Genomic DNA, 25451 nt, shown 5'->3' on the forward strand with positions numbered 1-25451 from the left:
CGTCGTGGTCCCTCCCACCTCCCTCCAGAAGACCCAGACTGCCACTTGCCAGAGATGTCAGGGAAGATGTTGGTTACCAGCAGCCACCATGCCTGCTGTGTGTAAATGGGCATAAGATAGGGACCTGATGACACTACTGGGGTTTCTGGATCCAGCCATGCCTGAAACCCCATGTCCGCCCCTGGATATTTCAGACTTTTTTGCGTAAGCTAGTTTGAGATTGGTCCCTGTCACTTAGAAATGAACTTAAGAGTTGTGACTAGTATATAATACTAACTGTGAAGGAAAAAAGCAGAAACTAAACAGGAATCATAGTTACTCAGGAGAAGTACTACAATTCCCTTAAGGGTCTTTTTCTATTATACAAGCAATGCTGTGCTAGTTTTCTATAGATCTTGATTGTTCAAATCCACCATTATGCTAAGAAATCATACATTTTCTTATCATGGGATTCAGGACCCTTGTGGTCCAGGCCCTGCTAGCTCTTTCACCTCCTCTTTTTCTCTTGCTCCAAGTCCTTTGTCTCCAGCCCTATAAAGAAAATGAACCACGTGCTGTCTCCAAGCAAGACGCGAACCCTCCTGCCTGTTACTTTTGTACATGCTGTTCTCCCAACCTGGAAAGTACTTTCCTGCCCTAGTCTGCCTGCCGCATTTCTACTTATCCTGAAAACTTTAACTCGGGAACCACCCTTCTCCCTGGTAGTTTAAACAAGATACAAAATACAATTTTTTTTTAATTTTTGCTAACATTTATTCTTTTTTTGAGAGACAGAGAGAGACAGAGCGTGAGTGGGAAAGGGGCAGAGAGAGAGGGAGACACAGATTCGGAAGCAGGCTCCAGGCTCTCAACTGACAGCACAGAGGCGGACGCGGGGCTCGAACCCACAAACTGTGAGATCATGACCTGAGCCGAAGTCAGACGCTCAACCGAGCCACCCAGGCGCCCCCAAAATACAATTATTTTAAAACTATTATGATTCTATTTATATAAAATGTCCAGAATAGGCAGATATCTAGAAATAGAAAGTAGATCAGTGGTTACCTGGGGCTGGGGGTTGTAGGGCTGGGGGTGTTGAGAATGATGACTAAGGGGTACAGGGTTTCTTTTCAGGGTGATGAAAATGATCCAAAATGGACTGTGTTGATGTTCATACAACCCTGTGTATCACCTACTGAGTTGTATACTCTAACGGGGTGAGTTGTATGGTGTGTGAATTCTATCCCAATAAGGCCATTATAAAATAAAAATAAAGATGAGATTATACCATTAGAAATAATGACAAAACAAATAATACCAAGATATTATAAAGAGAGTTCCAGAAGCTACCTGTGTGAAGACACAGATTATTCTCCATGCCCAGCCCTCATATTCTTCAGACCCCCATGCAAACATCCAAGCCCACACCCTGCACACAAGCACACAAAACATTGGCATTTTTCTTTCTTAACCCATTTCCCTACTGTAACCAGCAGGAACAATGGTGGGGGAAAAGGACTCACCGTGGGCAGCTGGCCTGACAGCAGGTGGCTGTCCTGGGCCAGCATGTTGGACACCATGATGGCTGGGAGGTCCATGGCCTGGTAGGAGTAGGCAGGGAGGAGTCCGTTGGGCGTGAGGCCGTGGCACAGCGAGTGGTAGCCAGCTTCGTGGTCCCCCAGGTGCAGGAGGGATGGCTCAGGGAGGTTGGGAGGTGTTATCGGGGGGATCTCATAGTCTTCGTTGCTCTCGCTCTGGCTGTTGTAGGTCTAAAACATCAAAGGGGCATATTGTTAGGAGTCAGTGTCTTACAACTGCAGAACATGTTTAATAGCACCAATAAGAGCAGCAACAATGGTAACAACTTCTTGGCAAAGCAAAGAAGGGATGGTCCCTCTGCAAGGCAGACAGTCAAGATGGCCCTATGACTTGGTCAGATTCCTGCCCCATCTCTAAATGGGTGCTCCCTCTCACTAGAGGGTCTGTATACAAAAACCTGCCCTCCTGGAGAATGGGACCAGCTCTTGTTCCTTCCCCTCTCTTCTTCATTTTCCATTCAGATCTGGCCACTGCAGCCCACTTTGAGCCCATCTTCCTATACCCACCCATTTTACAGATGGGAGAATTCAGGTCCAAGAGGAAAGTGGCAGGGGAAAGACCCCAGAGGAAAGACACCAGAGGTACTGGCTCCGTTGGAAGAGCATGCGCCTCTTGATCTCAGGGTTAAGTTCAAGCTCCAGGTTGGGTGTGAAGAGATTACTTAAAATGTTAAAAAGACCAACAAACAAACACCAAGAGGAAAGTGGCCCATCCAAGGTTAGTTGAAGAGTTGGGATGGAGCTGAAGTATCCTGATTTCCTGCCTGGTAGTCTTCCACAGCAGTTGGATGCCTTTCCCTTGTGTGCCCTGAACACCCAGTCCAATTGGGTCCTCTCTTGGTCTTTCTCATCTTGGTAAATGGCACAAACATCCCCCAGGAGCACAAGCTAGGAGCCATACTGGACACCTTCCTCTCTAATCCTTGTTTGTTGTTTTCTCCACCTTACTGCACTGATAAGGAAGCTCCAGGACGATGCTGAATAGAAATGGTGAAAGTGGGGACCCTTGCTTTCTTCCTTATCTTAAATAGCTCAGTGTTTTACCACTGAGGTCAATGTTTGCCATAGGCTCTTACAGGAATTCTGTAACAGAGTGAGGGCGTTCCTATTTTGTCAAGGTGTTTCTTTTTCTTTCAACTGTGCATGGGTTTTTGTTGTTGCTGCTGCTGTTGTTGTTTTTATTGGAATCCCTCTCCCTGCATCTACTGAAAGGCTCAAGTCACTTTTCTCCTTTAATACAGTTAATATGGTAAATTACTTCACTTGGTTTAACATTAGAAAATGTTCAAGCAACCTTGCATTTCTGGAATAAACTTGGTCATGATGTATTACTGTTTTTATGCATTGCTGGATCTTGATTGCTGACATTTTGTTCAGGATTTTTGCATCTAGTTCATGAGTGAGACTGGCCTGTAGTTTCCCTCTTTGCCTTCTGCCCTTATTGGGTTTGGGTACCGAGGTGATGTCAGCCTGGGGGATCACTCCCCTTTTCTATATTCCGAAAGAGATCAGGGCTCAGAGAAAGGATGTGTGCAGACGGGAAGATGGATATGAGAAAACTTCTAGGAAAGAGCAGTTAGGGGACACTGAGGACAAAGGGAGGGTGTCCAAAGGACACCTGTTCAATCAGCATTCTGGAAGAGTGACAGAAGGGAAGAGGAATAACTGAAGAGATAATGGTTGGGAATATTTCAGAACTGAAGAAAGACACCAGAGGTACCGGCGAATATAATGGTAAATCTTAGAACAATCATAATACATAATGTGTAAAGGGGGGGGGAAACCCCACAATACCAGAGTAGAATATGGGAAATGACATCTTTCCAACATCCTTGTTTTCTTTGATAAGTTAAATATGTATGTTAGAATAACTAGGGTAGTTGAAGCCCAACACAATACCGGCTTCCTGGTAAGTAGGCTCCCAGTAAATACTTGTTGGATGAGGCCACTGAGCGCTAAGGGTGAGTAGGATTTGAGTAGAGGTGTGGCGAGAGCAAGGAGCACATGGTATCTAAACACCTCTTTGGTGTCAAAACTTTTCTCCTCAGGCACCATGTTTGAACCTCACCACAACTGCCCAGGGAAGAGCCCTGCATATCTACAGAAACATGCTCCGAGAGGATAAGCGCCTTGCCACACTCACAGCCATCCTTGGACCCAGAGCCCAAGCCATCACTTGCTCACTGGCTCCCTCTGCAGGGCTGCTGCAGGCTTATTTCACAGATGGACAACGTGCAGTCCGGGAAGAAGTGATCGTGCTGGTGGCAAAGGACATTCACAACCATCAGGAACGGGACCTAGTCTTCTGCTCCCAAGATCTGGCTCCTTCCCATCACATGAAACTGCTTCCAAGATCTGGACCAGGACTCAGGAGATGGGGCAGGAAAGGCTTGCATAGGTTTGGGGACTGACCCCTGCCTCACTGCTCTATATGTACACTCCAATCTCTTTATTGCATGATCATTGCCCCTCTCTGGACTCAGTTTCTCCATTTGCATAAAGAGAGGGGAGGATGGACTCATCTCATCCATCTCAAGCTCCGTGGCTAAAAATATTAGCTACTCGATCAATATCTGTGAAATTGAATCTAATTCAATAAGGGACACACAGCTGGTACCTGAGGTTAACAGAATGGCCAGGGGAGGAGACCCAAGGAAGACTCAGTCCCTCTTGATGAAGCTCAACACATAGGTGGAAACCATGTCCTGGTAAGTCTCAGATCTTTTGTAAACAAATTCCTCAAGCTTTTTTTTTTTTTTAATCAAAAAATGTAAGTATCTAGCATTTATTGAGCATATAGTATATGCCAGGTGCAAGCACTTTACAAACATTTAATGAGTTAATTCTTAGAACAATCCAATGAAGGAGGTTTCTGGTATTATATGCTCATTTTATAGATAGAGAAACTAAGACACAGAGAGGGGCGTTTACTTGCCCAAAGTCACACAGTTAGAAAGAAGCCTAATTCCAGTCACCTTCCCCTTCCTCCAATTTATACTGTCTCCAAAGGAAGGTAATGTGTCCTTTCCTGTGACACAGATCCTAAGATTCTGGGTGCACATAATCCTTAGTTGCAGTGCCAAGTCATGGCCAAATTGAGGGCTTGGGGACCAAGAAACAGGCTTTGATCCAGCCTTGTTATTGAGGAACTTGGCAAAGCAACACCTCCTTCTAAATGGTGCAGATCAAAAGCACATTTCCTTATACAGGACCCCAACCCAGCCCTCTTTCTGTCTCTTACCTAGAATAACCCTCCTGACCCTTGACCACCCATCACGCAGGGTGTTTTATATGCATGCCATCTCCAATTCTGTCTTTGCTCCATAATCTCCTAGGCATGTGACACAAAACCTGGAATGTGCTCATAATACCCCAGGCATGTCTATAATGACCTCCTATGTTTCCCTAATTACAAATGTGTGTCTAATATGACCTTGGATAGCTCTCTAAACTCCCCAGGTATATCTACCCTGGTGTGGGTTATCTCCCTAATTCTCCAGGTGAGTCTACCTTGACATGGATGTCTTCCAGGTTCTCCCGGGTTCCCCAGTTTTTCCAGCTTTATTAAGATGTAATTGACATGCAATTAATCCTCCAATTCTTAAAAGAATCCTGTATTTATCCCCATTTGACAAATCAGATAATCAAGATCTAGAGGCTTCACCCAGGTTACAACACTAGGAGGGAACAGGGTCTGATCTGTATCCTCTTCAAGGAGTCTCCCGGCACCATCCCCCACTGAGACTCTGTCCACTCTGCACCCAGTGCCCACCTCCCAGATAAATACATTCTGATCATTCCATGCTTAAAAACTAGTACACCTCTACTGGAGAGTGTCTGGGGGTCGGGGAGAGAGAGAGAGAGAAAGAGACGGAGAGAGAGAATCTTCCAAACATCTTAGCATGGTTCCCTGGGGGGATGAAAATCGTTTTTCGGGTTGCGTTTTGATGCACTTTGGTGGGTGTCAATGCCAATTTTGCCTTTGAGCGCATCTCCTCCAAGACAAGGCGCCCACAGGTCAACTGGCATACTGTTATGGTTAAGGCTATGAGTGGTACAGGGCTTGGTGAAGGGAGATGGCTATAGAGGGGCAGAAAGGACAGGGGCCAGAGTACCACCAAGTAATCAGAAATGGTGGAGGAGAGAAAGCTCTCTGTGCCCCTCTTTGCTCTTCTATGCCTAGCACCTTGCTTATAAGACCCCCATCATGATATGAACCCAACTACCCACCCTTTCTCACCCTCACCAAGAGAACTGAGCAAGGCTTTGATCAAATTTCACCAGAAATCATGGTCACCAGCTCTCTGTGGTGTTTCCATACTTCTGGGAACCAGTCCCTCCCAGCTTGTTCATTTCCATGGCGGTTCTCCCTAGCCTGTCTTCTTTCCTCATCCTCTAGCACCTTCTCTGCCCCTTCGCCCAGTGCAGATGACCAGATGACCTTCTACTTCGCAGGGAACACAGAAAATAACTCTAACAGCATCCTGATGCCAGAACCACAAACTTGCCCATTTGGTACCAACTTGCTTCCTGTTGTGATGCCAGAAGAGCCACCCCTCTTTCCTAAGGCCAAGCTCCTTGCTTCTATAGGTGGTGATCCTTCCCCATCTGTCCAAGGACCTTGGGCATCCCATTAACCCTTCTCGCTCCTGGCTTTTTGGCCTCCCCCTCTGCTGGACCACTGTCATCAGCACTGAAACATGCCCATCTCTCTCTGGTCTTGCACACTCCCCCATCCCTCTCCAGCTGCTACCACCTCCTTCTGGTCCATACCTGTCTTCCTAAAAGGGCTGTCCTCATCTGTAGCCCCCTCTTCCTCATCTCCCACTCACTCCACAGCCCACTGGGACCTGCCTCCTCTGCCATGTTTCCAGCTCCAATCTTGGCACCCATCTGAGCTCCAGATCTGAGCATCTAAACACCTCCCCTCACCCAATATTTTCACCTAGTGTCTCACAAGCCACTCAGGGTCAACATGTGCAAAGCTGTAGTCATGTTGCCCTCCCCTACCCTGCACCTGTGTTTCCCTCATCCAGTCCTCCATTCAGTTAATAAAGCTACAGACTTGGGGCTTACCCTTGGTCATTCCTCAAATCTAGTAAAACTCCTCTAAACTATCTTTTCAACATACCCGTTTTTCTCCATTCCCACCGCCACTGCCCTGGTCCAGGCCACACTGTCTCTTACCCGGACAAATGCAGCAGCCTCTGTCCTGGCCTCCCACAGCCCACTCCTTTCCCTGCCAGTTCATCCCCTCCATGTGGCCAGAGGGGTCTCTAGAAAGACGATCACCCCAGCATGCCACTCCCATGCTTACAATGCTTTTGATGGCTCCCCACTGTCCTGAGGATAAAGCCCCCCCAGTCCCAAACATGGCTCTGTCATCCTCACGTGGCTGCCCCCCACCACCCCTGTAGCCACAGTGACCTTGCCTGCCTCCAGGGCCTCACGTAGGCTGTTCCCTCTGCTGGAATGCTGTGGCCACCACACGCTGTCCCTTCATCTAATTTCTAGTCACCTCTCCACAACAGGTTGGTTTAAATGGTTTCCCTGATACTCTCTAGAGTGGCTCACAGCCCCTTACATGCCTCCAGGTGGCTCTGCATTCTCTTTGGAAGCACTCATCAAACCTGCAGTTAACTAACTGCTTACATAATTATTTGGTTCAAGTTCAATGTGAGTTCTGCTAGGACAGCCCTTGTTGGTCCTGTTTCCCAGAACCTGACACAAAGTAAGAGCTCAAGAATAATTAGTTGAGCGCAGGTATGAGCCAGGCCCCAGGGCAGACGCCATGAGCATACACCTCACTCAACCTTTGTGACTGCCCTGGACACAGGTGATATTTGTCCCCACTGCACAGGAATACAGTGTGTGGTGAAGCTCAGGAGGGCCTGAGTTTGAATCCTGGCTCTGCCACACTCTAGGTATGTGACTTGAAGCACACTACTTAACCTCTCTCTGCCTCAGTTTCCTCATCTTTGAAAGGAAGGTAATAACAGCAGGTGCTACAGGGCTGTGTAAAAAGTAACTGTGTAAAAAGCACTGACACTGCCTGGCTGTGTAAAAAGTAACTGTGTAAAAGTCCTGACTCAGCCCTCTCAGTGCCAGCTGTAACTGTTGCCATTGTTGCCCTTGCTCAGAGTTGCAGAGATGTTAAGGAACTACTCCAAGAACACACAGCTCATGTACTTGGTACCCTCACTGGGAATGGTCTGCACACCTCCTCCGCATGCCCCAGGCTTGCACACCATGGGGTGACGTCTGTCTTTGGCCTGATGGGCTGAGGGATGACTGGTTTTAGGTGGGACTCAGCCATGGGCCTCATATCATCCCAGAAAGCAGGGTCCCAGGAAGCCTCCCCCTGCTCCCCTACCCATCCTGCAACAAGACTCCCCTGTTCACATTCCCCCTCTTCGGCCCCTTGCTTGTGCTCCCCACAGTATCACACACATCTCCAATTATCTTTTATTCTTTACTTCCCTTTTACTTGTGACCCCCCCCCCAACCCCACCCCGACCCCCTGAAGACAGGGGCGAGACTGTCTCATCACCAGCACCTAGCATAGCACATGGTACACGGTAGGTGCTCAGTTAGAATGTGGTGAGTCAGCACATCAGATAGGGAGGGTACCAGGCTTCAGGTTGAGAGCTCACCTAGGTCCCTCCCGGCAGACTGGAAACCCTTCAGTTATCCATGGCTCATGTCTCTCTCCACCACCGCCTTCCTGCCTGCTCCCTGCCCCCACAGCTCCCAGAACAGGTGCTAGTACGGAGCATGTGCCCAATGAGATTTGAATGACTGCACGAGTCCATTCCTTTTTTTAAAACCCAAAATCTCAATACACTGGAACCAACCCAACCAGCCAGAAGCCTTTTGCAAAAATAAGCATATGTTGTATCAAAATATTGGAATAACACAATTATGACAATTCATTTAAAAAGGCGATTAGCACACTTAAAAATAACTAAACATGCAAACACTACATGTCTCCCTCGGATGCAATCAAATCCTAAATGCGTGACACCTGAATACCAACCCGCTTGGCTACTGCTTCTTACTAAGCACCTAGTGTGTGCCAGCCATTGAGCCCAGCTTTTCCACACGCGTTCTCCATTTAACCCGCATCCATTCTGCAAAGAACTCACATGACTATTCTCTCCAGGTGAAGAAGGGGAAGCTCAGAAAGTGGGGGTGTCGTGTCTCTGGTACGTCCTGGATGGGATTCAAACCCAGGTCTTGTGACTCTGAATTCAGCACTGTCCCACACTGGATCAGAGGCTTCTTCAAGATTCATTTCTCACTCCTCCTAAGAAAGAGATGGGCTTCCCTGCCTCCACCCTTGCTATGGTCTTTTCTCCCTCGGGGGCCAGAATTATCCTGTTAAAATTTCAGATCGCAGCACTCCTCTGCTCACCACCCTCCAGTGGTCCCCTTGTCACTCAGAGGAAGAACAGGGTCCTTACAATGGCCTCCTACCACATGCCATATGGTCTAACGCCCTCACGCACACCTCTGTCTCCCTCACCTCCCTGACATCCCCCACCATTCTCCTGGTTCATGCCACTCTGGCCACACGACGCATGATTCTGCCTCAGAGCCTTTGCACTGCTCTCTGGAACACTCTTCTCACTCTTCTCACAAATACTCACACGGCTCCTTCCTTTGCCACTCATGTTTACTCAAATATCCCCTTCTCAATGAGTTCGACCCTCACTGTTCAATTTAAAATCGCAAACCATGGCCATGATCCATTTTCTGTTTGTTTTGATCACTTTTGTGTGTTTATCAATTTCTAACACCTTACACATTTTATTGATTACCTGTCTCACCCCATTAGAATGCCAGCTCCATGATGGAGGAGATTTTCATCTGTTTTGGTCATTGCTGTATCCCCAGTTTCTTCAACAGTAATGAGTGCTCAAAAAGTAAATGAATGAGTGAACAAATGAACTTCTCACCAAATGCCAAGAAGCAAGAATAGTAAGAAAATGAATGGACTGGCAGACCATGAAGATTCTCCATGTGGGGGAAGGCTTATCTTGGCTGTGACCCAGGGGAAGGACAGGTGGTTTGAACCAGGCCAGCATTCCTCCTTCCCCAGAAGTGGTGCATGAAAAACCATAACTGATTGTCCTTTGTGGGGACTGGTTGAGGAGAAGAAGCATTGAGGCAAATGGCAGGGCCAGGTTGTGAAGTTTACAAACACGCAAGAAGTTAGAGCTCGCCAACCACACAGAGGTGGGTTATGAGGCTGCGAGAATCACCTTGTTCCCCAATTTCCCCATTGGTGGTTCTCTTTCCAAATAACTAAGGAATGGGAATTCAGAGCAGAGCAATATTTCTTGGGTAGAAGGGGCATGCAGAAGGACAGACTGCCACAGGCTCTTCATGCACCAGGAAGGGAATTCCAGGAAGGGAAGAATGCTAGGCTGATTCCAGTATGTGGCTTTCCCTTTGGGTCAGGAAAGGGTAAGCAGTCCCCTGTAGTTTCTAGGAGGAAGAATCTTCAGTAAACATCAAAGGCAATGACTCCTTGAGATGGGGCGGGGTAAACAGGGGCAAAGGGGAGGTCTCTGGGCCTTGAGGAGGGGCTAGAGCAGAACGAATCCAAGAATAGCCAATGGGCCAGAAGCCTGTTGTGGTGATAAGCTTATGTTCTATGAAATCATCAGAATATACTCTTTCACTTACTACAACAAAATGACAAACAAATCAAAAATTCATCCATAGGGAGTAAAATATACATACTGTGCGCATATGTGTGTGTGTGTGTGTGTGTGTGTGTATTCTTTCAAATTGTTCCTTTCTGAAGCAAATACTGTCAAAGCTCAAACCTAGAGAATGAAAAGTAAACCCAAAAAAGGAATTTTAGAAGGAGTGAGCTCAGAAACCACTACAGTTTATATTCATTCAAAATAGCTATTGTTAAGGTGACTGCAGGATTTAATGTGACTATTTTCTGAGGATTGCTAAAATAGAAGAGATAGCATAGGATTAAGAAGTTAATAATGATCACCAACTAAAAATCTGGAGGATTTCAGCTAGAAGCTGTGTCTTCTTTCCTTAAAGAAGCAAATTACAGATACTGATTAATTATTTACAGTGTAAGGAAAAGTTGTTTAAATATATTTGTTACAATTTTTAAACTTTATTGAGGTGAAATTCCTGTCACATAAAGTTAACCATTTAAAAATTAAGACTTCAATGGCTTTTAGTATGTTCCCAGTGTTCTGCAACCATCCCTTCTACCTAGTTCCAGAACATTTTCATCACCCCAAAGGGAAACCTCATAGCCATTAAGCAGTTTCTATTCTTCCTGGCCCCTCCAACCCCTGGTAACCACCAATCTGCTTTCTCTTTCAGTGGATTTACCTATTCTGGATAGTTTTATATAAATGGAACCATATATGTGACCTTTTGTATCTGGTTCCTTTCACTTAGCACAATGTTTTCGAGGTTCATCCATATTGTAGTGTGTTATCACTTCATTCCATCTTCTGGCTCAATAATATTCCATTGTACGTAAATACCACAATTTGTTTCTCCATTCATCCACTGATGGACATGTGGGCTATTTCCATCTTTTGGCTATTGTGACTAGTGCTTCTTTGTGTATATATATTTGTTAGAGTCCCTCTTTTCAGTTCTTTTGTGTATATAGCAAGGAGTGGAATTGCTGGGTTTATGGTAATTCTACATCTAACTATGAGAAACCATCAAACCATTTTTCACCCAGCAACATCTGAGAGTTTCAATCTCTCCACATCCTCACCACCAACAACTTATGTTCCACTATTTTTTTTTTACAGCTATCCTAGGGGGTATAAAATGGTATCTTCTCATAGTTTTGATATGTATTTCCCTAAAGACCAATGATGCTGAGCATCTTTTCATGTGTTTCCTGGCCACTTGCATATCTTCTTTGAAGAAATGTCTGTTCAAATCTTTTGCACATTTTAAAATTTAGTTGTCTTTGTGTTGTTGTATTATAAGAGTTCTTTATGTATTCTAGATACACACTCTTATAAGATATAGGATTTGCACAGGTTTTTCTCCCAATCTGTAGGCTGTCTGTTCACCCTTCTCATAATGTCTGTGGATGCACAAAGTGTGTAATTGTCATGAAGTCCAATTCATCTAATTTTTCATCAATTCATCTTTTGTTGCTCATACTTTTGATGTCATACCTAAAAATCCACAGCTAAATCCAATGTTATGAAGGGTTATCCCTATGTTTTCTTCCAAGATGTTTATGGCTTTAGCTCTGAGACTAAGGTAATGAGTCCATTTTGACTTAACTTTTGCATATGGCAGGAGGTAAAGTCCAACTGCATTATTCTGCACATGGCCATTCAGTTGTCTCAGAACTATTTGGTAAAGACTATTCTGTCCCCACCGAAGGGTGTTGGGATCTTTGTCAAAAAATTAATTGGCCATATATGTAGGTAGAGGTTTATTCCTGGACTATTTTGATTCTATTCCATTGATCTGTATGTCTATCCTTGGAACAGTACCACACTGTTCTGACTATTGTGGCTTTGTAGAAATTAGGAAATGTGTGTTATTCAACTTTTCTCTTCTTTTGCAAGATTTTTGTGGCTACTCAGGGTCCTTTGGAGTTTCATATGAATTTGAGGATCATCAATTACATTTCTGCCCCAAAAGCTTGGTAGAAATTTGATAGAGATTATACTCAATCCGTAGCTTGCTTGCATGGTATTGCAATCTTACCAAAATTATGATTTCCCATCCATGAATATGGGATGTCTTTCCCATTTTTTAGGTCTTCTTTAATTTCTCTCATGAATGTTTTGTAGTTTTCAGTGTTCTAAGTCTTTCACCTGCTTGGATAAATTTATTCCTACATATTTTCTTCTTTTTAACACTATTATATATGGAGTTGTTTTCTTGGTTTCCTTTTAGGACTGCTCATTTCATTGTATATAGAAACATAACTGATTTTTGTGTGCTAGTCTTGCACCCTGAAACTTTGCTGAATTCACTGATTAGCTATTTTTGTTTATAATTTTAAGGGAAAGCAGAAACTCCACACCGTTGGAGGAATCAAAATAAAGGAAAAGAAAATGGAATCTGATCAACCTAACAAAAATCTGAAAAGAAAAAAAGAAAATAGGAATGAACTATGAAACATGATAATAAAGAACCTTCATAAAATGACAGCACTAAGGTTAAATATTACTAATCACAATAAATATGAATGATTTTAATCTGTTTGTTAAAAGATCAAAATTAATATTTTGGTTAAAATAAATGAATCCGGCATATGTCATTTATAATAGACATGCCCAAAGTAAAATGACACAGAAGGTTAAAAATAAACAGATATGTCGGGTAAGTAAAAAGCAGACGTGGCAAAATTAGTAACAAATCAAGTACAATTCAGGGCAAAAGCACTGAGGGAACTAAGAGAAATACTTAAGCTGATAAATGATACATTCTACTAAGAAGAAATGACAGACATAAACTTTTATGTAGACTGATAAACCACAGGAATATAAAATGTAAAGGACTGTTAGAGGTACAAAGATGATTCAACAAAATCATAAACACAACAAGACATTAACACTCCTCTTCAAAAATTGATAAATCAATCAGATATAAATCAGTAAGGATACAAGAGCTGAATAAGACGACTCACCCTCTTGATTTCTTCCACTATTTAAAGAACACATATTCTTTTCAAATGTCCCTAGAACACTTAAAAAACATGACAATGTATTAGCTACATAGATAAGCTCAAATTTTTCAAAAGGTAGAAATGATATAGACCACACTCTACTATCTAAATGTACTAACCTAGTTTTTAACAAAAAACAAATAAGGTAGAGAAAGAAGGAATAGAAAAAATTGGAGGGAGGCAGATGCTCTTAAATCCTTGGACCCTTTAGGAGCAATCTTTTTTTATTTTTGAGAGAGAGAGTGAGCACAAGTGGGGGGGGGGCAGAGAGAGAGGGAGACACAAAATCCGAAGCTGGCTCCAGGCTCTGAGCTGTCAGTATAGAGCCCTATGCGGGACCCAAACTCACAAACCGTGAGATCATGACTGTAGCTGAAGTTGGACGCTCAGCAAACTAAGCCACCCAGGTGCCCCAAGAGCAATCTTCTAAATAACTTTTGGGTTAAAGAGGAAACCAAAACCGAAATTACAGACAATGAGAACACTATCTGACAAAACCTGTGAGAAGTGAACAATGAAAAATGTATAACATTTTACCTAAGTAAACTTATCAGAAGGCAAGAAAAACAAACAAACAAACAAACAAACAAAAAACTCAATACTCAACTCAAGAAGCTAGACATGGAAACAAAATAAACCAAAAGTCAGAAGAAAGAGGAATAAAACAAAAATTTTGATAAATTTAAGGAACAGATGGGTGTTTTTAAAAGGCTAACAAAAGGGAAAACCACTGACAAAAAAAGAAAAGAGAGAATACCCAAAAGGGAATGAAAAATATACCGATCCTTTGAAAGTCAATGATAATTCCTTTGTAATGTAGTATAAAGCTAATTTTCATAAATGTTTATTATCTCCAGCTTAATTCTGTTAAATTGTCTAAATTTCTGCTTGATCCTTGGTTTATGAGGTAAAAATGTCTGCTGTGATTGTGATTTGATCAATTTCTTCTTGTATTTCTGTTTCATTTCTGCTTCATCTGTTTCAGAGCTATGTCATTAAGTATTTACAGATTGCTGATATCTTTCTGGGGAAGTATGCCTTTCACAATGTGATGGTTTCCTACTTTATCCAGGTAATGCTTCCAGAAGGTTCTCAGACTGAAATTTGGACTCCACTTCCATCATCCACCCCCATGTTGTATAAGACAAAGGAGGAAGATTCACTGGGGGGGGAATCTATAGCAGTAGGGGAGCCCCACCTTCGAGCCGAGCAAGAAAGGTCCCCAGTGGCACAGCTCGCTGGGACTCAGGATACAGCACAAGACAGGAGGTGGTACCTCACTCCCTGGTGAAGCTTGGCAAGAAAGAGCTCTCAGGAGGACCCAGCTTGTGTCCCCAGAGTTGAGAGGCTCAGGAGGTTTTGGGGAGATGGGAGGATAGCTGGCACTGCCTGAAATGGCAGAGATTGAGAGAATAAAAGAGAGAGACAGGTTGAGAGAGACAGGGACAGACAACAATCTGCAGGTGCGTGGTTTGGCAAGGCAAGGCAAGGATGTGTGAGTGGTCCTGGAGAGCAAGTGAAAGCTGAGGAAAGCAGGGGCTGAAGGCATCTGAAAGGGTCCCACCCAAGACAGCGGCCTGATACGATATGGAGGCCTCGGCAGTAGGTGTACTAGCCGCGGAGTAGGTCATGAGCTGCAGTGTGAACCCCAGCTCAGTGTGCCTCATGGAAAGAACCAGTGTGTGAAAATCGGCTAGAACAGCAGGCATGGATGGTAGGACACTAGTCGGCAAGATGTTCTGACCCTACTTCTTGAGCCCCACCTCGCCCTGCCCGATCCCAGGGTCTCCAGCAGCAGCAGAGGAAGTAGGCGTGGTAGGAAAGGGAACCGACCACCCTCATTCTCACAGCAGGTTCCCAAGGCCATGAGCCGGAAGGAAGGAGTGAGGGATGGATCTCTGCCTTCTTGCACAAGTCCAGCCTGCTGAATAACCTGAGTGACAGCAACAATACCTTGCACTGACACAGGACTTTGGGGTTCCAAATGCTTTTATGTATTTCAAATATTTTTCCCAAAAAATGCTTGAAGTTTCTTGGAATACATAATCAGTGAGTACTGGGTTGTTGGCTTTCTTTCTTTCTCTTTCTTTCCTTTTCTTTTCTTTTCTTTTCTTTTCTTTCTTTGTCTCTCTCTCTCTCTCTCTCTCTCTCTCTCTCTCTCTCTCTCTTTTTCCTTTCCTTTCTTTCTCTTTCTTTTCTTTTCTTTCTTTCTTTCTTTCTTTCTTCCTTTCTTTCTTTCTCTCTTTCTTTCATTTGCAGACAGAATGTTGGCTTTGGGGTTAGTCTGACCTGGGGGAATTCCAGTCACTTACTTGCTGAGGGACCTCTGGCAACTTATCCAAAACTGTCTACTCCTGAGTGTCCTTATCTATGAAACTCCACCTAACCGCTGAGAGAACGACACAAGGAAACAGATGTGAAAACACATGAACAGAAAATCAACATGATCCCCTCCCCCATACCCAAGGAGGGGGAGAAAAGACATCACAGGTGGTAAGCACAACAAGTGCTAAATATCTTTTCCACTTTACAGATGAAGAAACTGAGGTTCAAAAGGGCAAAATGACTTATCCGAAGTCGCACGGGTAGCTTTTATGGAAATAAAGACAGGAAGCCCTATCTGGAGCCAACACGTGCTCTGCCATTATTTGCACCCCTCCCAACACACACGTTAATCCTGGTTAGCCCGGGTCAGTCCTGTTTATGCCTCTTGTCTCAGGGTAATCTTTCATAGCGCCTTCTTTCACCCCCAAATCATCCTGGTTTGGTGGCGCCTGGGTGGCTCAGTCGGTTGAGCATCTGACTCTTGATTTTGCCTCAGGTCATGATCCCAGGGTCGTGGGATTGAGCCCGACACTGGGCTCTGCACTGCATGTGGAGCCTGCTGGAGATTCTCTCTTTCTCTTCCTCTGCTCCTCTCCCCTGCTCGCACTCTATCTAAAATAAAACTTAAAAGGGGCGCCTGGGTGGCTCAGTCGGTTGGGCGTCCGACTTCGGCTCAGGTCATGATCTCGCGGTTTGTGAGTTCGAGCCCCGCGTCAGACTCTGTGCTGACAGCTCTGAGCCTGGAGCCTGCTTCCGATTCTGTGTCTCCCTCTCTCTCTCTCTGCCTCTCCCCTACTTTCTCTCTGTCTCTGTCTCTCAAAAAAAAATTTTTTTTAAATTTTAAATAAAAACTAAAAAAATAAAATTGTCCTGGTTTGGACAATAAATTACACGGCTACCCTATCACCCTACTATTTTCACAAGTAAAATCCACACCCTGTAAGAACATCTCAGTGAAAAGACTGTCATTCAATTCAGTGTTTCCTGGCTCTGTTTTCAAAACAAGGAAACCTTATCCAAGGAAAACCTTATCCAAACCTGAAATCCCATCAATAGGAGCAGGGCACCCAGCGCTATAACTTATTATGTGTACAGCAATTTTATGAATTCAGTGGGGAATGAAATGCAATTTTGTCAGGCTTGTCTGTGTCCATAATGACCAAGCCAAATTAATCATCTTGGATAATACCCCTGTGTCGCCTGTCCCAGAGATGTGTAATAGAATCTTTCTGATTCATGTCTCGCAGTACATCGGAGCTGGAGTATTGCTGCACTTCTGAAAATCAGTACAATTATGTCTTCTTGTTGGGCTATCATTTTCCCGGACTCAAAATGCTTCTTAAAAATAAATAAATAAACAAATAAAAGCTCATACCATATATAAACAAAATGGAAATGAAAAAGCCATATTGTTAAAATTACACGTGGATTCTGGAGGAATGGGAGGGGGGAGTAACATCGTTTTAAGCCTTTATTTACAGGCAGAACTCCCAAGCTGTGTCAAGGGAGTGAAGGAGGGAGTAGAACACTCCCCTGCTGGTGGTTCTGACCCTGAAAAGCTTAGATCAGAGGCATCACAATGTGACAATGGCTGCCAGTCACACTAGCCATGAGGGTTTAAAAAAAATTTTTTTAATTTTTATTTATTTTTGAGAGAGAGAGAAACAGATTGTGAGTGGGGAGTGGTCAAAGAGAGAGGGAGACACAGAATCTGAAGCGGGCTCCAGGCTCTGAGCTGTCAGCACAGAACCCGATGCAGGGCTTAAACTCAAACAGTGAGATCAGACTGAGCTGAAGTTGGATGCTTAACCAACTGAGCCACCCAGGCGCCCCAGCCATGAGTTTTGTTTACTAAAACTCTATCTGGGAACAAACATGATAATCTCCATGTGTTTTTGCTTGAGAAATCATCTGACACTCTGAGCTTGAGGTAGCTTTCCGGACTGATATACCTGGGGGAAGGGGGGGGATGTTTCTGGAAAAATGATCCATGAGTGGTGGAGCTGCCTTCTTTAGGAGGAAACAGTCCCAGCAAGTAGCAAAGCTGAGGATAACTTGGGACCACAGCATTCCAGTTAGGGGGGTGCCTGAGCACCAGGCATCTCTCCATTTTATAGATAAGGAAGTTCATTTTTCCAGTAAGTGGCAGAGTTTCATTTATTTTAATAACATATGTTTAAAATATTTATTCACTTTTGAGAGAGTGAGCAGAGGGGGAGGGGCAGAGAGAGAGGAGGACTGAGGATCTGAAGTGGGCTCCATGTTGACAGCAGCGAACGAGCTCGACGTGGGGCTCAAACTCAGGAACCACGAGATCATGAACTGAGGGGAAGTTGGATGCTCGACTGACTGAGCCACCCAGGCTCCCCTTAATAACATATTTTTTATAATCACCTACCCAACTGCCTCTTTGACAGTTTCCCTTGGATGTCCTAGAGGACAAGTCAGCAAACTTTTTCTGCAAAGGTACAGACAATAAATCTTTTTTGGCTTGTAAGTCATGTAATCTCTGTCATTATTCATCTCTGTTGCTGTAGCATGGAAGTAGCCATAGACAATATTTAACCTAACAAATACAGCTGTGTTCCAATAAAACTTTATTTACAAACAACAAGTAGAAGACCAGATTTGACCTATGGGGCCATGGTTTGCTGAACCCTGTCCTAAAGGTGGTTTCTCTTTCCCATCAAACCTCTCCCATCTAACACACAAGAGTCTTGACTTTTAAAAAAATACATATTCCCCATTCCCTTCACCAGAATGTATATCCTGCTGTAACGTCACTGATTAACCCAGGACCAAGAACAGTGGTTGCACATAGTATGGCCTCAATAAACATTTGCAGAATGAAACAATACATGAATGAATGAGAACCGGGGATTGGACTGCCGTGTTCACACTCGTATCTCTAGCACCTAGAACACTGCCTGACACAAGGTAGCTGCTCAGTAAATATTGTTTTGAATGAATGATTGCATGAATGAATGTACTGACAGCCTGATGTTACGCGGGGCTGGGCTCTTCACCACCTTCCCCGTAAGCTCTAAGAAGTCAGCAAACATCTGAAGTGGTCTTCCCCTTAGAAAGGCTTCTCAGAATGAAACAATGCTCACAAGGGCTTCCTGGTTCCATGTTCTCATCTTAGAAATCATCTTCCTATGAAGGCGCTTGAGTCCCAGCTCTGCCCCTGATGGGCTGTGTGGCCTTGGGAAAGTCACTGCCCCCCATTTTAGTGTTCAGTTACACCACACATGAAAAGAGAGAGTTGGACCAAGGGATTTTTAAACCCAAATTGAATTCACGTATGTGCCATTGGTTTGCAGGTCCACAGGCAGGCATGAGGCAGCACTAATTTTAAAAGCATTTAAAAATGATGAGTAGGCTCTCCAGTTATTTCCGTGTTAAAATAGCTTCTGGAAAAAAAATTATGTCTATTTGCAGCCTTTTTTTCTTTTCCATCTCTACCTTTTGAAAACTACAGAAGTGGCATCATCTAAAAATGTGCTAAGCCAGCTGCCTGAATACGAAGGCGCTGAAGTTTTCAGAGACTGGCCTTTGTGAGTGCTCTAGGCTCTGTGACACACGGCTAAGTAGGCAAGTCCCCCCATCCATGCTGCTCCAGGGACACTGCCCTGCTCAGACCCTTCCAAGGCTCACTGCCTTCAGAGCAGGGTCCCAGTATCTTTCTGGTATATGAGGCCTCCTGGACCAGATCCTGCAATATCACCTAACACCAAGTGTAGTGAGCCCACTGCAGCCCCCAGACAATGCATACTCTGGTATCACCAGACTCCTGGAGATGCTGGACCCTCCACTTGGGCCACTGTCTACCCCCAGATGACACTTGCTCCTGCTCACGATCACCACAACACCCTTGTGCCTTCCCAAGTGGTAGTACCAAGGACTATGCCCAGCACTCTAAGCCTACTCTGAGCAGAATGGAGCAAGGCCTCCTCCTATAGCCTGGACCCCCATGCTCCTGTTAATATGCCCCAAAATCCCCACAGGAAACCCAGAGCTCATCCACTCCCCTAAGGCTATTAAGTGGCCCTCTGTGAACGAAGCTTGTGTAGTCCTGCTTCTCTGCACTTTTGTTCAAATAATAATAATAACAGCAAGCATTTATATAGATAGTGCTTGTGAGGTGCTAAGTGTATCCTTGTTCTACAGACTTTTCATACATCAATTTATTAGTCTTCACAATAACTCTATGAGGCAGGTGCTATTACTCCATTTCACAGAGAAAGAAACAGAGGCACTGAGAGTGAAACTCAATGGAAGTGACACCACTGGGAAGGGACAGAGCCAAGTCCCAACTCAAAAGTTACACTCCAGGGATCTGAATCCCGCTAACAACCACCAATGAGCTCAGGAGCAAACCTCCCTTCAGTCGAGCCTTCCGATGAGGCTGCAGCCCTGATCACCACACGAACTGCAGCCTAGTGAGAGGTCTGGAGCCAGAGGCACCCCGTTAATGCAAACCTGGGTTTCTCACCTATGGGAACTACAAGATGATTAACATGTGTTGTTTTTAAATGTAAAAGTTTAGCTCATGAATTGGTACCCTTAACGACTGTGAGTCTGCACCTTTATAAACAGCAGAGACTAGGCCCCCACATGTGCAATGCAGAGCCTCCGTGTTGATTCTGTCTCCACAGGTAGCTCCTGGCTGCATCCTCTCTCGTTCTCTGATTGCTCCTCTCTGGTGGTCCTCAGGGTGTGCCTACACCTGTGCTCTACCCACCTTGTGAACCCTACTTCCTCTTAATGCTTGAGGGAAACAGTGTACCTTAGGCCCTGCTTCTCAACCCATAATGTGCACACAGATCACCTGTGGAACTTGGTAAATGCAGGTTGTGATTTAGGAGGTTGGGGTGTGACTTGACATGCTGCATTTCCAACAAGCTCCAGGGGATGCTGCAGGTCTGTGGGTCACACTGTGGACAGCAATGTCATAGGCATTAAAAGCATATGCTTTGACCTGGACAGACCATGGTTCAAATTCCAATTCTGTCATATCCTGGCTAGGAGTCCTCAACCTCTGAGAGGTGGAGAAACAGGAACCCTCTTGCACTGTTGGTGGGAATACAGACTGGTGCAGCCACTCTGGAAAACAGTATGGAGATTCCTCAAAAAATTAAAAATAGAACTACCCTATGATCCAGCAAAAGCACTGCTAGGAATTTACCCAAGAGATACAGGAGTGCTGACGCATAGGGGCATATGTACCCCAATGTTTATAGCAGCACTTTCAACAATAGCCAAATTATGGAAGAGCCTAAATGTCCGTCAACTGACAAATGGATAAAGAAGATGTGGTTTATATATACAATGGAATACTACTTGGCAATGAGAAAGAATGAAATATGGCCCTTTGCAGCAACATGGATAGAATTAGACGGTATTATGCTAAGTGAAATAAGTCAGTCAGAGAAAGACAGATACCATATGTTTTCACTCATATGTGGACCTTGAGAAATTTAACAGAAGACCATGAGGGAGGGGAAGGGGGAAAAAAGTTACAGAGAGGGAGGGAGGGAGGCAAACCATAAGAGACTCTCAAATACTGAGAACAAACTGAGGGTTGATGGGGGGTGGGGGAGAGGGGAAAGTGGGTGATGGGCATTGAGGAGGGCACCTGTTGGGATGAGCCCTGGGTGTGGTACAGAAACCAATTTGCCAATAAATTATATTTACAAAAATAAAACAAGGAAAACAATAAAAAAAATAAAATAATTTTTTAAAAAAGACCTACCCAAAGTCACATAATAAATGACAGTTATGTGGAACCCCAAACAGAACCCTGTGTTCTGACTTCCAGGGCAGAGTCTTGAAACTGCAGCTAACCCCACCCTCCTGAGCTCTGGGCCTGGACATGTCTGGGTGTGTGCATGCATAACCCTTGGGTGCTTACATACAAGTCTACACATGTGATCATATGTGTCTGCAGACATGCACAAATGTGTACGTCAATGTGTCTAAACATCAGCACGTGTGCCAGTGGATTTGTGAGAGTTGTCCATTCATTCCCTCCCTCCCTCCCCCTTTTTTAACGCAGCTCCTACTAAGTGTCAGGTCTCTGCTGCCACAATACCAACAGTCTAGGAGGGAGGCAGCCATAAACAAATAAACGCAAATAAAAATGTAATTTGTGTGTGCATCTGTGTATAACAGCCCCAAGGGCTGGGTGCTATTATTCTTGCCATTTCATTGGGGAAACCGAGGCACCAAGAGGTTAAGTAACTTGCCCAGAGTCACAAAGCGATGCTTAATGCGTGAAAAGGTATGTGTCGGCAAGTGTGCCCATATGAGTGCGACATGCACATATGCTCGTATTTGTGTGTGAAGGATTCTTTTCCACAGACATCCTCACATATTCCATAAACAAGATTTCCTGGTACCACAACACAGCATCCCAAAAACACACACATGCACACACACTTTCTTTTCTTAGATGTTCATATTTTCAGTCATTTCCTAAAATTCTGTAGAGAAATAGGAGTGAAGGTCAGGGCCCACAGAGCTGAGTCGATCCAGATAAGCCCATACCACCTGTTTCCCTGGAGCGAGCCATGGCAGGAGCACTTTCACAGTTCATCATCCGTTATGAGGCTAAAATAGTCCTTCCCCTCCCAGCAAGTTAAATAAATTCCCCAAGCTATGAAGGGTCAGTCCGTCCACACCCCTACTGGGAACACACTATACAAGATATCTGGCTAGGTCGCCTTCCCCATCTTACCATGTCTCTAAAAATGGAGACACTGGTGCAAATACCTTGAAATTTTTTTACTCTTTTTTTAAGCACAAGATACCAACAGAAAGGATACAAGTCATAAGTATATAGCTCAAGGACGAATCCTCACGAAGTGAACAGACTTATGTAAACAGCACCATACCAGACCTCTGAAGCCCCTTAAGACTCCTCACTACCCACCCTCAAGCGGGGTAACCACAATTCAGAGTTTTTACCACCACAGATTGGTTTTGCCTGTTTATGTGCTTTAAGTCAATGGAATCATCTAGAATGTTCTGGCTTCTGGTTGTGTCTGGCTTCTTCTCTCAACCTGGGGTTTGTGAGATTCACCCATATTCTTGCATGCGGTTATAAACTGCTGGGTCTTCTATGCTGCATAATACTCCACCGTGTAAGAATATTCTGCGATCATTCACGTAGTCTACTGTGGATGGACATTTGAACTATTTCCAGTTTTGTGCTTTTATGAAAAGTGCCACTATGGACATTCTTCTACGTGTCTTTGGGTGAACAGATGAACGTGTTCCTCTTGAGTGAGCACCTGGGAGCTACATTCCTGGGTCACAGAGCTTCAGACACTGAGAAATGGTTTTCCAAAGTGGCTGTGCTAATTCACACAACAACGTGTGAGGGCACCGTTCCTCCACATTCTTGCCAACTTGGTACTTTCTGTCTTTTCCGTTTTCTACCTTTGGTGGTGGTGGTGGGGAGTAGTTAATACATTTCAAAATGCTTCCTCACCCCTTCTCCTGCCATCCGGCTCACGTTGCCATCCCTGGCAATTGTTAATGAGGCCAGCAGGATGCTTAGAACCAGCACTGCCCCGCATTTATGTACCGCACAGATATAGCCTCTAGCCACGACCCCCGTGCCCCTGAGGGCCACTCTAGCATAGGACACAGCCAGAAGCAGCCCAGATCAACCTCCAAGGCCTGTGCTGTTACAGAACACTCTATTTAAGGTTTTCTCAAGGCGGCTTCCAAGAAACCATCCCTCACAAAGCAAAGCCAGACTTCCTCAAGGCACTCCTTCCCCATCTCCAAAGCCAACAGTCGTTCACACGGCCCACCTCCCCATCCTCGCCCCGCCTGACACACCTCCCCGTCAAGCACCCCAGCTCCCCCAGGTTCCTGGGAGCCACCCTCCCAACGGCTCAGTGCCCCTGGGTGCTTGTACAGACTGTGCCACAAGGCGCACAGGTGCATCTGAGCTGAGGGCTCCTGGGCTGGATTTGTGTTTACCTGAACCACCAACCTCATCTTGTTCATTCCACCCCGGTCCTACGTAACACACACATTCACAGAAAATTAGAGCTACTCAACATGTTCCCAGCTCCTTCACTAGTTCACTTTTCTTCTCTAAACTGTAAATTCTAAAATCAACAACAAAAACTTTACCAAGCTCTGATATAATCAGCACTGGCCAGGCTGGCTACCTTCTACCCACTTAACCAGTCCGCTCAACCAGCCTACACTTACTTAACTAGTCTAACTAAACTAAACTAGTTAACTAAGCTACACCTATTTCTGGCTTTCTTAACCTGCAAGGAAGGGAGTAATACTCCCATTTTACAGAGATAGAAAGCAAGCCCAAGAGAGGCTAAGTACTTTGGTCAAGGCCACACAGCAAGAACAAGGCAGAAGGAGGAGTCACACACAGACCATAGGCCTGCCACTCACTCTCACCTGAGCCCCTTGCGCTCCACACTGTCCAAAGAGGATGCCAGGCCCAGCATGGGTAACCACCTCACTCACACCTGGACTTTTGTTCCTCATCAGAGCCAGGGGCTGTGGGTATATGAGACACAGAGAAATCGGCTGTCTGGACCACATGAAGGCCTTTTAATGTTAATGAGATGTGAATCAAGGAGGCTTAAATGGCCCAGCTGTTCCCTGGCACACTGGGCTGGAGGTCTAATGGAGGGGGCTGGGAAGGGATCACACACCTTTGGTGAGCTGGTAACTGCCAGGAGGCATCTACTGTTTTTGTTATTTGAGGGGGAACATTTCTTGGCACATTTTAAAAACAAGATAGTTCCAATATCATCTTTTCAATTTCAACCCTTAACATAATTTGATTTGTATTAGATAAAATAGCTGACTGGCTCCTTGCTGATATCTCTGATGCCGCATTGACTCCTGGGTTCACCACACACCCTACGTGGATGACCTTGGGCAGGCTGTTTTATCTTCCTGAAAATCAGTTTTCTTCATCTGTAAGATGGATACTTTAATAGCACCTCATGCAACTGTCATTTGCCATGGACCAAACACTGTAATAAAAAGTCAGGGTATAAATACATTTTATTTACTTATTTCTCCCTGCATCACTCTGAGGAACTTCTAAAGACAAAATTGACGTTCAGGAAAGCTGGATGATTTGTCCAAGGTCATCCAGTCATGAAACTGGAAGACCATAATCTCAGCCCAGGTCTGTCTGTCTTCTCATGTCATTACCCTTATAACCCATCTGACTACCAGCATCTGTTTACTGTCACCAGTGGTGGGCTGGAACCCTGCTCAGAACCACTGACCACCATCTCCAAGGGTCCCTTAGCATTGGTGCTATGTGGGGAGGGGAGCTCTGGCTTGTTGGACAGACCAGTGTCCTTCCTAGAGACTCAAATAGGAGGTGGAGGAAACCAATCCATTGGCTACAGATATAACCTAAAAGGTCTCTCAGAGACACCCATTCAGACTCTCATTCACAGACACAAAAAACAGGGCTCAGGGAGGACAAATGACCTACCCAAGAGCACACAGTGAAAGAGGCTGAAGGGGGCCATAACCAGGCTCCTGACCCTCCAGAAGCTAAGAACCCTGCACCATTTTGGAAAGGTCTCGCATCTGGCTCTCTGGCTCTCACATCTGGATGACAGGGTTAGCTTTCTTGTTTTTGTTTTTTGTAATGTTTATTTATTTTTGAAGGAGAGAGGGACAGAGTGTGAGTGGAGGGCGGGGGGGGGGGAGGGCAGAGAGAGAGGGAGACACAGAATCGGAAGCAGGCTCCAGGCTCTGAGCTGTCAGCACAGAGCCCGACGCGGGGCTCGAACCCACAAACCGCTAGATCATGACCTGAGCTGAAGTTGGACGCTCAA

General features: G+C 44.9%; 1 protein-coding gene across 7 annotated transcripts in view; it reads right to left on the reverse strand.

Moving 5' to 3' along the window:
* Positions 1-25451, reverse strand: part of TOX2 (TOX high mobility group box family member 2) — a 135298-nt gene that overhangs the window by 46443 nt on the left and 63404 nt on the right. For all 7 annotated transcript variants that reach the window (XM_040447002.1, XM_040447005.1, XM_040447003.1 and 4 more), the window contains one exon: positions 1503-1748. In XM_040447002.1, coding sequence (XP_040302936.1) covers positions 1503-1748 — 246 coding nt within the window. The remainder of the gene's footprint in view (positions 1-1502; positions 1749-25451) is intronic.

Source organism: Herpailurus yagouaroundi, unplaced genomic scaffold (assembly GCF_014898765.1).
Source record: "Herpailurus yagouaroundi ecotype Mexico unplaced genomic scaffold, PumYag 196, whole genome shotgun sequence".
Classification (NCBI taxonomy): Eukaryota; Metazoa; Chordata; class Mammalia; order Carnivora; family Felidae; genus Herpailurus; species Herpailurus yagouaroundi.